We start from the raw sequence: 18,699 nt of genomic DNA, 5'->3' as shown, positions 1-18,699 counted from the left end.
TTTTATTAGGACACATTGCTGTATTGTTAAAAAATAGTTTTGATACACTGTTGAGAAGTGCACTGTTGTGTTATCACAAACTACTTTTATAACGAAACTGAAAAACACGGTTGGTGGATGAGCTATCGGTATCAATTATCTGTGGTAAGTGTAGGAAAAAATAACCTAATAACTAATGTTATCGTTAGTGTTATTAAAAAGATCGACCTAATACAGAAAGTAGAGATATATCTTTTGTATCTTTATAAACATTATGTTTTGATGTATTGTTAGTAATGTTTTACCACTTTGCCCTATAACTAAATAGTAACCTATGTCATAATAATTCACTTCATATGTCAAAGTCCTATAAAGTTATATTGTTAGATTTTTTAAATAGGCTTTCATTGATCACAAGATGTTATTAGGGAGGATTGTATAAAGTTTTACTTATACAGGGATATACTGGTGATAAGTTATTCAACGTATGAAATACACAACAGTACTTGAAACTAGCAACTAGTTTTGTAAAAATATTAGTTAGAAAATTTAATATGTATCTATTTTTTATTCTTTATTATATTTCTACTATAAATATTATTTTACATTCTCAACTTAACGTATGGATGTAGGGCTAACCTCATGAGATATTATTGGGTTTATGGCCGAAAATGTAGTTGAAAACGATGGTACCCATCTGATGAACCAATGCATTGCAATGCATGTGTTTATAATAAAGAATTTTTATTTATGGAATTTAATTAATTGATTAGAGTCCATAAATTAAATGTAACAAATTAATTAATTTAATTAAAGAGTTGACCAACACTCACTTTATCTTTAAACAGCCATAGCAGTCATAACAGTAATGCTCATTATTTAATGACCAAAGACAGTTCCTAATTTTGCAAAACTAGATATTTACCAAAAAAAATCTCCGTAACAATATCTACTTGATTCACATTTTTGGCAGTCTCTTCTTTATTGGAAAGTGCTTTAAGAAAATTACTTTGAAGCGTTCAGTTATTTATCACAGTATGTTCATTAGTCTTCTGTAGACTTAGAATCTCTATCGAAGAAGAATGAACAATAAATATTTGAAACCGTGCATGAGGCTAAAGATACAGACATCTTGCTTATATCCCATTCATGATTAATCAGTCTCTACCTCAAGTCGTGGTCTTTGTCATGAATTAATTTATAAGACGATTAATTTTAAGGGAAAAATAAGCTGAGCGAAGTTTAATAAGAATGGAAGTTAGCCAATTATTAGATGCACACTATTCAGTTGTTTGATCGTAATATGTCTACACTCCTTGCCTCCCCGTAGCTCAGCGTGAGGCGAGAGCATATGTTCGGGATTCAATACTTACAACAAACACAACGCAATCAGTTGATTGTGCTTAAACACACAGAACAATAAATTCCTCGTAATGTTTATGCCACAGTTTGCAGATAATGTAATGAAGTTGAAAAGTGTTTTTGTAGTACTAACTAAGTAACAGAAATGGAGTCGTTCTGTTTGAACAGAAGGGTAATAAAACGTGTATTTTTAAATGTATTATCAGCATTTGCAGAGAACAGAATCAGAACTTGTTTATTTAAACAGGGTATGTATCTTAAGACAATAGTTTCTGTGTTTATTTGAAGTTGGTTCACCCGTCTCTGTATGAGAACTGGAAGAAACTTACTTAGATTATAGGTTCTTGTTTATAAAACAGATCTGTAATCCACAACGGAAACTTACTTAGATTATGGGTTTTTTGTTTATAAAACTCATCTGTAATCCAGGACGGAAACTTACTTAGGTTGCGGGTTCTTTGTTTGTAAAACATATGTAAACCCAGATGGAAACTTACTTATATTATCGGCTTTGTTTATAAAATAAATCTTTTAAACCACGGAAAAATGTTACTTAGATTTTATATATATCAGATATTATGATGACGAGAAAACCACTTAAAGTAAAAATATATCTCAAGATGGCTGGTATGGGTACTAAATCTTTTATTAAAAGAAAGTAAAGAACAACGTTTTGACCTTCTTAGGTCATTTTCAACAATCTGAAGGTTTGTGTAAGTCATAGAAAAAAAAAGCGCTATTTAGATTTCGAATATCTTCAAACAATGTTTCGTTTGGTTGTATATGTATATATATTCAAAGTACCAACAGGTTTGAAATATTGTATCATTTTGTTTCTGTTTTTGGTTTCGATATTTCAAACCCTTTGATGCTTTGAATATATATATGTGTGTGTGTGTGTGTGTTTATTTATTTCTCCTAATAATGAGGTTCAGTATAAATGAATGAAAGTGAATAAACTTAATTTTCTATAAAACCCAGATGAGGTTTAGTAACACAGAAATGCGGAATGATATAAGTATCACGGATATTGTTATTTATTTCGGGCGTTTCCCTTTCAGCTCGTGGACATAGCTGTTTGTATTTGATGTAGATTACAAATACAAATAGCGGTAACCGTAAAACAACCAACAATAAATACCAAAAGAGTCAAAGAAGAATGAATGGCACGCCACTACCTGCTGATATAATAAACACGTTTTTCCGGTTTCTTATATGGAAGTAAAATGTGAACTTATCCCTGCCATCTGTCGGAAAGCACACGCAATACATAACGCATTTGTGTCACCCCTATGGCCAGGAGTTTAGGGCACTTGACTAGCGATCTGATGGTTCGAATCCCCGTCCCATCAAATATGGTCACCCTTTAAGCCTTTGGACATTACAATGGTAAGTCTCGCTATTAGTTGGTAAAAGAGCAGCCCAAGAGTTGGCGATGGGTGATGATAACTAGCTGCCTTCCCTCTAGTCTTACACTACTAAATTACGGACGGCTGGCGAAGACAGAACTGGTATCAAATATATATATATATATGCTATAAATCTGTAGAGAACGGACGTTAATCGTAACGTGAACAGAATTGGTTTGGAATTTAGTTTTGTGGAGGACGTGTTTATTTATTTCAATTATTAAATACAGATTTAAAGTATTTAAAGAAAACATAATAATTTATCCACTCTAAAGTAATACAGTATGAAAGAATCCACTCACAAAGACAGGTATGTTGTGCCATTTCTCCCCAACTAAATGATACAATTCATGCATAACTTGAAGAAGGAAAACGATACGGTGATACCTTCATCGTATATTTTAAATGAATGGAAAACAACAGTGGAATATTCACATTTGGCTTAATATTTAATTTGACGGGTCACAAATCTGAGGGCCCGTGGTTCACGTCCCGTCGTGGGTGAGTTATGAGTAACAGTCAAATTCCACTAAGCAGTTAGAGTAGCTCAATCACTAACTGTAACAAACCAAGAAACATTCACTTAGAAGTAAAACAACACAGCAAAGACTTTAACAAACCATAGTGATTATAAAAATATTCTTAAGCTGTTGATAGAATAGTGACCTAAAATGCCACCATTGTCACGTTACTTTGTTTCAAAAGCTATGAATCAATTATACTTGTCACGAGACGATAGTATTAGACTTATGATATATTTAACGGTTCGTTCTTTATCCAGTCTTTTAGGAGTTTTCAGGAAGAGTGTTACAATACTAAAATCCGGGGTTCGATTCCTCGAGGTGGGTACAACAGATAGTCGAAACAATTTAAAACAACCACTCAGACGAAAAGAGTGGATAGCAGTATTTAATTTATATTATGTCCGCCATATGTATTACTGATAACATGTTTATTCGATACCAGAGTTCATAAGGCAGACATAAGGCATAAGCTGTTTGTTGTGTTAGCATAACAATTATTATGGTGTGAATAACTTTGTTGGCAAAACACGATTATAATGAATTCTGTTTGTCAGGAGACAATAGTATTGGGTTTGATTTGTTTATAAAACGGTGCTCTTTTTACCGAATATAACTGATTAATATCCCGCATCGCCAGCAGGAGACGTCCACACGGTAACAGTATGTTACAAACTTAACAACTATTTAACTGTTAAACAAGAAGGGCCTTCTCGGGTCCTTTATTATTTCCTACAGTTAAAAGTGAGTCAAAATTAACGATGTTCATCGATATTTTTATTGGAGCGGAGTTCACATTACATTGTTAAGCTGTATCAAACTGTGACGAAACGCTTAAGACATTAACTTGGATATGTAAGTAAGCAAAAGTACAAATCCTTACTTTTATTTAAAGTATCGTACGACATGAGTGAAGACCCCACCCCACACACACCCAGTGACACAGCGACATGTCTGCAGACTTCTAACACAAGAAACCGGGTTTCAATAACCGTGTTGGGCACAGCAAAGATGGACCGGCATAACCAAGCGTGTTAAGGTCTGCGACTCGTAATCTGAGGGTCGCGGATTCGCATCCCCGTCGCGCCAGACATGCTCGCTCTTTTAGCCGTCGGGGCGTTATAATGTTACGGTTAATCCCACTATTCGTTGGTAAAAGAGTAGCCCAAGAGTTGGCGGTGGGTCGGCGGATGGTGATGACTAGCTGCCTTCCCTCTAGTCTTACACTGCAAAATTAGGGACGGCTAACGCAGATAGCCCTCGAGTAGCTTTGCGCGAATTTCAAAAACAAACAAACAAAACACAAAAGATATCCCGTTCTGTAGCTTAGAGCAGGAGAGATCTGGAATGCCATTTTGATGCGTCTGTGATTTTTAACCCGTAATGGAGAAATTAAGGCAGCACAGTGGTATGTCTGCGGACTCACACCGCTATAAACCGGGTTTCGATACTCGTAGAACACAGATAGTCCATTGTGTAGCTTTGTGTTTACAAACAAACAAACAAGTGTAATCAAAAGGAATCAGAAAAACAACAATACACATTGGACGCGATTGTTATCATAAACTGAAAGCTATTGGTTTCTAATACTTCAGTATCATTCAGCGTTTAAACAGAAACAGTGCCATTGATATCGTTGTTTATTAGAGGGGCAGAATTTTAAACAAGAGAGTGGTTTAGTTACAAATAAAAAGTGATGATTTAATAGAGCCTAAATCAGCTACCAGTGAAATACATTACTGCAGTAAAAACATCAGTGGAACGATCTTTCTTATGGCTAAATTTCGAACCCTGTATCAAATTACTCACAACCTTCGCCAATACTTTGTTGCCCCAGGCTGTTGTTGTGAGATACGATAATAATAAATGGCCCTTTTAAAACTGTTATGAAGACTCGCGTTAACAAATGTCTTACGTTTAAGAAGAAACGGGACCTTGTTCTCGTTCTAGCGTACTCGGTAAGGTATTGTGGTGGTCTCATTTCTTATTATAGACAAGCCCTTTTATTCTGTCGCCCTCTATTACCATGTTTCCAATAACTTATCAAATGTGACCTTAAATAGTAATGTTTTAATTAGTCCTACATCTGTTTCGGCTAAATGTTTGTAAATGATTTATCACAAAACTCATTAATAACAAGTGTTATGAATAGTTTTAATGTGTTATAAGTTCTTAATGTGCTACAAGTATATTGTTAATGTGTTACACGTAGATTGTTAATGTGTTATGAGTTATTAATGTGCTATAAGTAGATTTTTAATGTGGTATAAGTAATTTATTAATGCATTACAAATATTGTTAATATGTGTTATAAATAATTTGTTGACATGATACAGCAAGGCTATACTAACACTTAATTATAATTTCATCTAAGGAAAGAATGCTTTAATCTACTAATTTATCACTTGGGCAGTAAGTTTTTCAGCTAAGATGCACCCCCCTCCAGTGACACAGCGGTATGTTTGCGGACATAAAACGTTAGAATCCATGTTTTGATATCCCTGGTGGACTGAGCACAGATAGTCCATTGTGTAGCTCTGTGCTTATTTACAAACAATCAGTTGTGATTTTAACGCTAGTTTTGTGGTTTCACGAAGACACACCCTTATATCAAGTATTCGACTTCAGAATGTCATCGATGCTTTATCTAAGGAGGGGGTTGGAAACCTAAGAGTGAGTTTTTTTGCTCCCTTTTCAATACTATTTAAGTTTTAATTGATTGCAAAATAATTTCAATTCGACCATTTAACAAAAGCTATAATAATAATTATTTTTCTCAGTTAAGGTTTGCCTTTTGCGAATCAAATCATCTTCCCATCATGAATATCCGGATTTAATAATGAGTTTTGGTTTTGTAAACTTACGACTCTTTACAAACAAGTTGGCTGTACGTTTTTCTTCATGGCTTGTCTCTGTCTTTTGATACTAGAAATAAACGTTTTTATAACACCATTTTTATTTATTTAATTAGACACCCAACGTTTCTCTCTACAGTTTCTTCAGGAGTGTTCACTAAAACACAAACCAAAACTGACAGATCAAAGCTTCAAGTGGTTTAAATAGTAAAGTCTATTCAGATCCGTAACAAATATAATTTATTATTTAAAACCAATTGAAGCTTTGTACCCTCAGTTTCGGTTTGTGTTTTAGTAAACACTCCTGGAGCAATTGTAAAGCGAAACATTGGATGTTATAAGGTCGTTTATTTCTAGTAATAATATATCTGTTATACACCAATATGCACCACAGGAATTAACTCTTATCCCAGGTAAAGTTAATTTCACTGTAATGATTTATGTAACAACTAAATTATCCACCACTAGGTTTTACTGTGAGCCCATTTGTTCGTTCCATACATTTAAGGAGGCAACATTTCCTAACCAAATTATATGAATAGGAAAAAGACTAAAAACGTTGGTTGCTGTAATATACTGCCAGCTAAGCCAATCAAAACACGTGAAAAAAAGGGATCAATGCCGATAGATTTGCCGACGGCAATTAGATGAAACTGGCAACCAAAATGAGGTCAATAGGTCCCGGTACGTCTTAAGCCTAAAACGTTTTGAGAGCAGCTGCAGGTAAAAGTGAGTTTGCAAGACGTGGGTCGAATCCCGCTCGCAGAGGGATAGCAAATAAACGAGTCATATAGTTGGACCTAAATCTGTAGCCATGGATAATATCTTTCGACAGTTTTCATTAAGCTTGGTAAGTTTTTGTTTGTTTCCCAGAAGAACTGATAATTTCGTAATTTGGTAGTATATTGTTTGAAGCTAATTACTAATAAAAGGCAACTTTGCGATTGGTATGTGACATTCACCATTAGAGTACCTGTTGCTGTAAACCTCCAGTTTACAGATACATGTATTTCTTTTCGTACACAATTTTTCACATTCATTCTAATTTAGAAGGAGAGAGAGAAAAAAAACAACAAATATTGTAGTTTATGCTTCAGTTAAACTTCTGAATGGATCCAGTAAACGAAAGGAAACAGACGTGTTTTCTGTCGTTCCCATTACCGCAGTTGAACTTTACTTTATTTCTTGAATTTCGCGCAAAACTTCACGAGGACTATCTGTGCTAGACGTCCCTAATTCTAGTCATCTAGTGATAGACTAGAGGAAAAGCAACCGACCAACAACAACGCCAACTCTTGGCCTACTCTTTTACAAGCGAAAAGCGGGATTGACTTTCACAAAGAGAGAGCATGCCATGCTAAGGCTAAATATACAGTTTGTTTTGTGAATCAGTTGCTGTCCATGATCGTTTTAGAATACTGTAATTTAACTGGCTGTTTTATACAAAAAACATTTCGATTATCTGTTTTTACAGTAAGTTCAGATAAACCACCTTTAGAACCATCAATGCATGAGTCAGTACTACGATAATTAAACAATGTTTCTACAACAGGTATTCAGTACCAACAATACATCAGTCAGTACCACGTTAGTTAAACAATGTCCGAATAAATTATTAACGGTTTTCTAAGTTAATTTATTTTTAAAAAAAACAGCTGTTTGCAAGTAAGCCCAATATAAATGTTTTTTTTTTTTTTAAATACTACTTTGAGAGGCTAGTGTATGTGTATCATAAACTATGGTACAAACAATGGTATATATAAACATCTGTGTGTGTAAGATAAAACTACGTTACAGAGTACAATGTATAAAGACAGGTATTTGAATGAATAGGTCTCACACTTGTGCATGAACTTCGTATCGGAATTGACCTCGATTCGCAAGCATTCTATATACGAGGAATCTGAACCGTTTAGGAAATCATGCATAACATTCCTAAATATATACATTACCAGTTGAATCAGTTGAACATATTTCAGGAAATAAAATACCCTGGTGGCACAGTATATCTAGAATTGACATGTGTATGACTGTCAATGACATTCAATTTGAAAAATAAACAAATTATGTATTTTTCCCTATGGGTTCAGAAGATTTTTAGTTGATGTAGATAAGAGTTGCAACAATACTAGCAATATAATTAAACAATAATAATTTCCATTATTAAAGTGTTTATTCGTTTTTTATTTTAGAAAACGTAGCTTAAAGCATAATAAAATTTCTCACCTGTTCTATTCGAGAAATTACTTCTCCCCATAAAAAAAGAAAAAGATTAGATACCGTGAATTCTACACTTTTGAATTCGTGTGACATTACTTAACATGTGTTATTATTTTTGTAATAATTTCTTAATTATTCATTATTTACATGCTTGTTAATTGTTAATCGTTGTCATTTTTGTTATTTCCAGTTGGATGCGTTGTCCCACTCAAGCACTTTATTGGAATTAAAGAAAACTCGGGAAGATTTTCAGAAGGCGAAAGCTCAGCTGAGTATGTTGGTTAAATATTTACGTTATATGAAATTATTATTAAGAAACTGAAGCACCCGCTTCAAGGGCGTCCGCAGAGATTTATCCAGAGTGGGGTGATATTGTGAATTCAATGGAAACTCATGTAAATACGCTGAATGAAGAAAGAAATAATTGTGTTTCTAATGTTGCAGGGAGGAAATGCCCTTCTTGACCCCTCCACTGCAGACGCAAATGACATGCCTTACCTCACGCCCATTATATGATGATTTATGTTATTCACAGTTAATGTCTGAGTTAATGTACTCTGATTTTACATTCCGAAGTACAGAGACCTTGATTTTAGTCGCCAGAGTGTACAGATTCTAAATTTAATTTCCGGAATGTATAGGATAAGAGTTTGACGTGTGTGTATATCCAATAATATAGACAGGTGGTTAGGGCGCTCGAATCGTAATATGAGGGTCGCGGGTTCGAATCCCCGTCACATCAAACATGCTCGCCCTTTCAGCCGTAGGGGTGTTATAATGTGACGATCAATTCTACTATTCATTGGTAAAAAGAGTCGCCCAAGACTTGGCTGTGGGTGGTGATGACTAGTTGCCTTCACTTTAGTCTTACACTGCTAAATTAGGGACGGCTAACGCAGATAGCCCTCGTGTAGCGTTGCGCGAAATTCAAAACCAAACAAACCTGCTTTAATAAATGTAGTTTCTTGTGCTTCCCTCCCCCACTGTGACTGAATTAAGAGACGACGCACGTACATTAAATTTGTCTGTTGTAGTACTTTCTTACTATTTCTATTAATTAAAAAATAATAAAAAACTTCATTTTGCATTCTTACGCAATTGACACTACCCTAACCGCTCGCGCCCTTCACTATGCGAAACGTTGGACTAGATTATAAAAATCGCAAAACGATAAGAATTTGAAAATATAGACTATCAAAGACACTGTTCTTTTATCTAGGAGATTACGAAACGCAATTAGAGCAGCTGAATCGAAACCGTGCGGAGGAAATAAAAGAACTAAATTCGAAGCTGACAGCAACGCACAAAGAAGAGACCGAAACGTGTAAGTTTTCTTCCAAATAGTCACATTAAAGTCATTATCAGTTTTGAGATAAATCTGTTGTCTGTTACGAACATTTAGATTGATAGCAGACCTGGTGATTGTAGCATATTTTAGTAGAGTTAGAGCTAACAAAATAAAACAAAAGATTACATAATGGATTGTCTCCACTCTGCCCACCGACTCACAATCTATGAGCCGCTGGTTCAAATCTCAATCATCGAACATGCTTGTCCTTTCAACTGTGTGTTCGATATAAAGAGACAATCAATCGCACTATCCGTTGGTAAAAAGAGTTATCCAAGAATTAGTTGTGGTTAGCATAATATATTTGCTTCTTCTGTTTTCGTTGCTATAAATCTTATAAGCTTTAAAATGACACTGAGAATATTCAACTTAATATCTTACAGTAAACAGAATTACAGGTTCTTTAAGACACTTTATTTTGGTTGAAGTAACTTGTGTGTCAACAGCAACAACTATTATTTATTTTAGTGGCCTTTAACCACCATGAAGAATTTAGAAAATTACGAGCTGAGTATGACAAAGAGGTGAGTTTAATAACACTTTCAAAGTTACCGATTTCTAGTTACTAATCAAAATGAAATTCTTAAACTTATTCGTTTTTTTAAATTTTCTTTTGATACTTCACTGGTCGAATACAACAGATGTTAATCTAAAAACATTTGTAGGACACTAGTTCCAAAATTTCATTCGGGATCGAAAAATTCACTACGATTTTTTTAAAAAATGAAGTAGGCTTGTAGTGATTCTCTTTAGGATTACTTTAATGAACTGTTTGAGTATTTAGGTTTAATTTAACGAAGTGGGTTTGATTATTTAGGCTTAAGTTAATGAAGTAGGTTTCTAACTTCTGTATGTGCTTCGTTTTTAACATGCTCATTCTTTCAACCATGTAGACGTTATAATGTCACGGTTAATACCACTATTCGTTGGTAAAAGAGTAGCTCAAGAATTGGCGATGGACGGTGATGACTAGCTGCCTTCCCTATAGTCTTTCACTGCTAAATTAGGGACGATTAACACAGATAGCCCTCGTGTAGCTTTGCACAAAATTCAAAACAAACCAAACCAAACCAAATCATTATTAATTTATTCAATTGAATTCATATTTGTGAAATTTGGTTTTTTTCTTCGGAATATGATTTAATTGTTCGAACAAAAGGAAAAAAGTTTTTTTCTTTGGATACCACAATTGCGTCTTTACTTTCAAACACTTAGATTTATATGGAAGGAGCTTTGAACCAGTTAAAGCATTAGCCTGGTATGAAAGCTGTTTCTTTGACCATATTCTAATAATGATACAAAATTATTTTGTAAGACAAAGAGAACTTATGAATTGTGACTCGATTTTAATTTATATTTGAGAGTTTATTTAGTTTTATCCTTTTAGTTCCTAGCAAGTTGACTTAATGAAAGAACCACGATCTAAAGTTGTAAACTTATCCTCAAAAATTGGTCAGGCCTAGCGTGGCCGGTGGTTAAGGCCCTCGATTAGTAATCCGAGGGTCGTGAGTTTGAATTCCCGTTACACCAAACACGTTCGCTCTGTCACCCGTGGGAGCGTTATAAAGTTAATGCCAATCCCACTATTCGTTGGTAAAAGAGTAGCCAAAGAGTTGGCAGTGGATGGTGAAGACTAGCTGCCTTCCTTCTAGTCTTACAGTGCTAAAGTAGGGACAGCCAGCGCAGATAACCCTGGTGTAGCTTTGTGCGAAATAAAAAAAAAATGTGGTTACCATAAAACTTTAGCGGCGTCATTTGTTTTACAATACAAGCAACAAAACATATTATTTATGATTAAAAAACACTTGATAGCAGTTTAAATGAATTGCATTTCATATTTTCCTGAAGATTGAAGACTTGAAAAATATTCATGCTCAGTCTGTCAGAGATGCCCAGAATCAGAACAGTCAATTAGTTGCAGCTTTGAAAGAACAACATAATCGTCAAATTGAAGGTAACCTTTGTTGATATTCAAACATAAAAACTTATGTGCAATTAAACTCATAAAGCATTGTTCTTGTGAATTAAAGGATCAAATACTATAAAGCTACCTCTCATGATATTGTTTTTCCTTTCAAATTCTTCTCTCCTTACAAATAGAAAAGGAAGAATGTATTAGGTTAACATATCTAAAGCATCGTTTTAAAAATAGAAATATTAGTATAGGTAGGAAGATTTTATGCGTCATTGTGTTAAAATATTGGTACATATTTTTGTTCATGATGGAAACTTTTCAGACCAAAAGTTAAATGACATACAGAATATTTCATGTATCCAAATATCGAAACACATTTCAGATTTCTAACAGTAGTTGGAAACAAAACATTAATTAGTTAGTTTGGCAACATAACACAGAGTAATGAGTTCACAGAACATGACCTAGTGGTTATTAAATGAACCAAAATGGCTTTTGTTTGTCAGATTTGCTTTCTTGTCTAATTACACATTATTGTTGTTGTTGACTGTTATTTTTATTTTAAGATTATTTCACAAGAATATTAAATTTTACTTAATGTCTGTGATAAATAAGTACTTATTAATATTCATGGGCTCCTATCATTTATTTTTTATTTTTTCCTTCATTTAGTAGTTTCTTTTATTCATCTGTTGCTGACATTCACAGGTTCCTGATGTGTTTATGTTGACTTTATTTTCATTCATTGGTTTTTGATGTTTATACGTGGAATCTTTTTTCATTCATTGGTTTTCAATGCTTCTCATATTTTGTTTGATGAATTATTAGGCCTGGCATGGCCAGGTAGTTAAGGCACTCAACTCTTAATTAGAGAGTCATGGGTTTAAATCCCCATCACACCAAATATGCTTGACCTTTCAGCCGTGGGGGCATTATAATATCACAGTCAATCCAATTTCTCGTTGGTAAAAAGAGTAGCCCAAGAGTTGGCAGTGGTTAGTGATGAATAGCTACCTTCTCTCTACGCTGCTACATTAAGGATGGTTAGCACAGAGCACCCTCATGTATCTTTGCACAAAATTCTAAACAAACCAATTATTAAATATTGTTTTCTGATATTACTCCAGTTTTAGTTTTTATTTTTTGTTTTTCTTGGTTAATGTTCATGGTGTGTGGAAATTTTTTAATGGTTTTTCATAGGATCATTATTTACGTTATTTATCATTATTTGCCATTATTTATCATTATTTACATAACTTAGCATTATTTACTTTAGCATCTGTTTAAAAGTTTTATATTTTTTGTCTTCATTTGTACATTAATTGTTCCTCATTAACACTAATATAATTAGAAGGTTTTCTCAGTTGACTTCTAAGGGTTTTCATTTTTTCTTGTTTCCTTTTCCTAATGTTTCAGTCACAACTCACAGAATTTTTTATTTATGACTCATAATGGGAAGTTGGATATTAGGATTAATTATTTGTATTGTTAATGACACTTTTGACTGTTGGTAAAAATGTTGAAAGTCTATTCTTAAATTTCAAAATTATGAGGAGTATTTTAAAAGGGTGAGCTACCAGTTGTTAGTAACCATTCCTTCAATTGAAATCAGTCATATTTGTTATCAGTAACCATTCTTTCAGTTAACATCAGTCATAGTTGTTGTCAGTAGCCATTCCTTCAGTTAATATAAGTCATATATGTTGTCAGTAACCATTCCTTCAGTTAACATTAGTCACATTTATTGTCAGTAACTGTTCAATTAGTTAGCACCAGTCACATTGTAACTCATTCTTTCCAGAGCCACAGAAAACCTGAAGCTAGACCTGAGTAATGACTAATTTCTGTTAGGTGTGTCAGCTAAAATACATACTTTTGTATAAAAGTCTTAGTAGCACCAAGTTTTACATTTGTATAGCATTCAATCCTTATTATATCACTGGAGAGAAAAGGTTTTGTTTGTCTGTTACAGCCTGGTTAGATTTATGAAACATTTATTAAAAATTAGCTATCATCAAATGATGCTAATGCTTAGGTACGAGGTTTAAAGGCAAATGCAAAAAGACAAAAATTGATATCGAGATGGCTTTTGTCATGGCTGTACTTGTTGAGTGGTTCTGCAATATCTTTGTGTTTCTTTTTAACAGAATTAGAGAAAGGCTTTGCAAAGCAGATGCAACAGGCTTCAGAGAGCCATGAGAAAGCTCTAGACACCTTAAAGCAGCAGCTACAAGACCTACAGAAGCAGATGGAAAGCAATCTACAGGGAGACACCGACACCAAACTACAGGTATGATCTCTTACTGGTATCTGACTACTAGAATAGGGCCCTCAGTGGTTCAGTGATAATTTTGCAGGCTTATAACACTAAAAATTGGGATTCATCACCTGTGGTGGGCAGATCACAACAAGCTCATTGTGTAGAATAACAAGTATAGGTTGAGAAATGAAATAGGCACTTAGAAGAACATCTTTAAACAACTACAGTATTAAACCAATAATAATGATGATAATATACAACTTCATTTCATAAAATTAGAAAATTAATTTACAACATTTTGTCTGAATGTTTTTTTTTTCAACTGATTACCAATTTTGTGGAAACAATACTAAAATTATATCAAATACTTTTAAGTTAGTATGTCAAAAAATATTTCTATGGCTCAATTTTCTGTTTTCTTGAAATAAAAGATATTCCATATTATTAACTTTTCTGTTTTAAACTTTTTTTTCTTAAGTTTAATAAGCAACATGGCATAAATAAAGTATATAATTTTCGAAAATCAACTTCTATATTACTGGTAAGTGTTTTTTGTTTTGTTTCTTAAGAATGACTTCCATTTCATTCTCCAGTATATAGTACATTTCTTTATAAACTGAAATTGTTTATAACCAAAACCAGGACTTTAGAAACAGGTAAACATCATAGCTATTGAGTCTTAACAAAAATGCCTGATAGATGAGACTCATTGTTACTTAACTTGGTCAAGCACCTACCTAGTAATGATATTATTTTTTCACTTCATCATATTAATGCCCTCTAGTGGAATAATTTTATGAAAGAGATACATTTCCAGAAATTTGCTGATGTGATAAGCTAATGTTTGCTAAAATATTCTTTTTTTTTTCTATGCTAAATAATGGAATAATTTTAATACCTGTGTATATTAATGATTTTATAATCCCCCCTCCAAAAACAAACAAACAACACACACTTAAAGAAAGTAGGTGGATTTACCTACAGAAAACACTTAAATTTTTAGTATTGTATTAATTTTTAATCTGGTGTAATATGTTAATATCATTAGTGAATTTTATTGTGTTTTAAACAAAAAAACACACACTAATATGAAGGGTAACATTAATAACATAATATAATCAACCATGATTTAATATTACTTACATATAAAGGTATGAGAGAAGAGGTTACAATGTTTATTTGTTTGTCTGCTTTTTTATGAATACTTGCACGAAGCAACAAAAGGGCTAATTGCTCTAGTGGTCCCTAACTTTGAACTGATAAACTAGAAGTATAGAAGACAATCTACAGCCAAGTACTAGGCTACTCTAATATAATATGAGCATATAACTATCAAATTTATAATGCACCAATGGCACAAAAATCGAGATCCTGCAGCAACTGGCTGCAAACTATAGACTTTTGGATTCACAATAATGAACCATTTAGCCGCTCACTACTAACTCGTCCAAAATAAACACACATCTGTGAGAGTAAAACTGCATCACCAACTATACCATTGGTTATATGTGTTTAAATAAAAGAAATACATTTTCTTTGAAGAGGGTTCTTGATCAGAAACGTAATCTTCAGAAAGAAGTAGAAAGCCTTAAAACTGTGCTCGAGTTCAAGGTTGGAGACATACATCGCCTTCAAAAAGAAAACCTGGAAATGCAGGAAGAGGTTATTTTTACTTTTTTATTGTTTTTTTGTTGCAATATTTATTTAGGGTTTAAGTATCTCAAAAAAAAAGAAGTATAGGCAGCTATGCTACACTATTGCATTGTGTTAAGTAACACAGTTTCACATTGTTAGGATCAAATAGTAATCTAGACTTACTATTATAATATTATAAACTATGTGAACAAAGTTAAACAAAATAGTATATTGTTACAATCAAATGGCTATGTAGATTTATTACCTATGTAAGTATAGTCAAGTAAAAACAACATGTTGTTAGAATCAGTGAGCCATATAAACTTGTTACATTATTTGAGATAATATATGTGTTGTTATACACACTATCACATTGTTTGGATCAAAGAGCCATCTTTTAGAATTGTTACATTATTATAGAATATGTAAACAAATTTATTTGTTTATATTTTAAATTAAAGTTAATTAATTTTTATTAAATCACTAGTTGGAGAAGTTACCATCTGCATTACAAGAGATTCAGAAGCTGAAGGCAAGAAATGAAGATTTACAAGCGATGGTGGATGAGAAAGTTCAAATTGAGAGGTAATAGGAGTTCCAGCAAATAGACGACTGCTAAGTCCAAAGTGAACTAAATCATTTGAAGTTGTCATCAAATATGATTACCAGTTAACAGTTTAACAGTAAAAGTATGACCAAACAGCAAACAACACAATCATAATTAAGGAGTATCTTTTAATTGTCCTAATTTAATTCCAAGTTTATTTGCATTGATATCGTTATTGCTTGTACAGTTATTGTTAAAGATTAAATTAAAACAACAATGATTTATAAGAACCTTTTAAGATTTTAATTTGATATTACATTTTATTGCTTTCTTCTTGACTCAAAAAGCTGGTGCCAGCTGTTGTTATTCATTTTGTGAACTACATTTTCCTTGACCAAGTGAATTACTTTACAAACCATAACTATGTGTATTTGTTTCAATTATAATCCATTAAGAATATATCCAGTTTAGATTAAGTTACTTTTTGTATCTAATTGTTTAACATATTCATGGGAAACAGTGGTGTTAACGTCTGTAATATGATTTATTTTATCCTTATTTAATCCAACATAATGTCATAATGAGGCTTAACATATTCCATCAGTGTCATTAGAAGTGATTCAGTCCATTATGGGTTGAACTTTTGTTTTTTTAAAACAATAAGTGTTTCTAGTTAGCTAATTGACTTAAGTAATCTATGAATTACTTTTAGTTTCAATCAAATAATTCAATAATTTTAATTTACTTTTTTCAGTATCTCTCTTAGACTATAGTTTAACCATGTTCTGACTCCATTCAGTCATCTACAACTTGACAATACTGAAAGTAAATTATAGAAATCTTAAAACTATAATATTTATTAAACATAGAATCACAAATTAATTCTAAAATAAAACAACAGCAACTTTTACTGTAGACAGGTTCGAAGATTAATTATTACGACAGCTCAGCAGGTAGTGACATTTTAACGATTATAACATGCTGTCATACAACAGATAGTATCATTTCAATGATTACTCTCTTGACTTCTATAAAATTACTGTTAACTATATTTATGAATTAATCACTTAAGTTGTTCATCAGTAAACATAAGATCGTAAACTTGACTTATAAGTTGTTAATAGTATAAACTCAAATTACTATATTTCATCTAATCTAGTCAAAGACTGTCTAATCTGATAAAAGAACTAATCATAATTTAATCGAGTGTAACACAGTTCAAAACGTGTTTTATAAAAGTGTGTATAGAAATAGGACACTTATTCCACCAATGACTTTGATTATAAACTTGTTACTATGAACTATGTAAACATGACAGCTCATTATTAGAATCAAATAACTACCTGGACTTGTTATGTGGTTACAGACTATGTAAATATCACATCTTTGAGGATCAAATAATGTAATGCATGCATGTGGAGGTTACTTGTTTTTAATAAAACTATATCTACAGAAACATGAAACTATTTTAACACAGCCACCATTATAAAACAGGTTTTGCTCTGAAACTGTACATTATACATTAAGATATTTGTTCCACCACTGAAAATCCCTTAGTTTAAGCATTAGCTCAAAACTGTGTATTTTCAGCTGTCTAAAAATAGTTCTATACTAAACTAATTTGTACCTGGTTTATAATCCATCAGTTGTCAGATATTATTTCTGACAATATATATCATGAAAATAAGAATAAAATAAGATTAACTTGTACAAAGAACAAACTAGATCTGTTTTGCTTTGTTCAAGAAAATCGTTAGATAGTAATTGTGGTCTGACTAAGTTTGACTTTCATATTTCAACTTGCAGACAGTTAAAAAGAGAAAGACTACAGCTAGAGGAGGAGTTTGAGAAAGAGGTGAAGTCAAAGTCTCGATTATCTATGGAGAAAGAAGAACTCCAGTGGAGACTGAAGCAAACAATGGAAGCAAATGCTTTGCTGTCAACAATATCTGATTGTATGTATTGTTTATTGTACTTACAATGGAAATAAGTGTTTTTTGTCAACAATATCTGATTGTATGCATTGTTTCACTGTACTTACAATGAAAGCAAGTGATTTGTTATCAACAATGACTGATTGTATGTATTGTTTCACCATACCACAATGGGGATAATTACTTTGTTGTGAACAATGTCTGATTGTGTGTATTGTTTCACTGTACTTACAATGGAAGCAAGTGCTTTGTTATCAAAAATGTCTGATTGTATGTATTGTTTCAATTTACTACAGTGGGAACAACTGCTTTGTTGTGAACAATGCCTGATTGTACATTTTGTTAATAAGATAAGTAAGTACATAAATGAAAAAATTGTAGCCCCAAAACAAATACCCAATACCAGGGCACGAATGTGGTGGGTCATTATGTAGAACGCTAGGGCATTTTTTGTTTTTTAAGTACCAGCAGAAGTAAAACACAAATTGTGTTTGAGGGGAGGGAACATCCACTACCTGGTTTAACCTCATATGCTTAGTATAAAAGAGAAAAGGAACAGTTGCATGTGGTCTAGTTCATAACATCCTGCATCTTTACATTATTTCACTGTTTGCAGAGAAAGGGTGGTTATTGAGAAGAAAAATTGAATGAACATTTAGAACATTCAAAAACCTTTAAGATTCATTTATGATTTTTAAGTATATAGAACATTAT

At 32.8% G+C, this 18,699-nt stretch overlaps 1 protein-coding gene across 3 annotated transcripts in view; it reads left to right on the top strand.

The window, feature by feature from the left end:
- Positions 1-18,699, top strand: part of LOC143249236 (uncharacterized) — a 54,612-nt gene that overhangs the window by 6,599 nt on the left and 29,314 nt on the right. For all 3 annotated transcript variants that reach the window (XM_076498722.1, XM_076498720.1, XM_076498721.1), the window contains exons 3-10: positions 8,537-8,618; positions 9,566-9,670; positions 10,163-10,218; positions 11,543-11,648; positions 13,757-13,899; positions 15,412-15,531; positions 15,992-16,089; positions 17,858-18,006. In XM_076498722.1, coding sequence (XP_076354837.1) covers positions 8,537-8,618; positions 9,566-9,670; positions 10,163-10,218; positions 11,543-11,648; positions 13,757-13,899; positions 15,412-15,531; positions 15,992-16,089; positions 17,858-18,006 — 859 coding nt within the window. The remainder of the gene's footprint in view (positions 1-8,536; positions 8,619-9,565; positions 9,671-10,162; positions 10,219-11,542; positions 11,649-13,756; positions 13,900-15,411; positions 15,532-15,991; positions 16,090-17,857; positions 18,007-18,699) is intronic.

This window comes from Tachypleus tridentatus, chromosome 4 (assembly GCF_004210375.1).
Source record: "Tachypleus tridentatus isolate NWPU-2018 chromosome 4, ASM421037v1, whole genome shotgun sequence".
NCBI lineage: Eukaryota > Metazoa > Arthropoda > Merostomata > Xiphosura > Limulidae > Tachypleus > Tachypleus tridentatus.
This window is presented reverse-complemented; position numbering and strand designations above follow the sequence as displayed.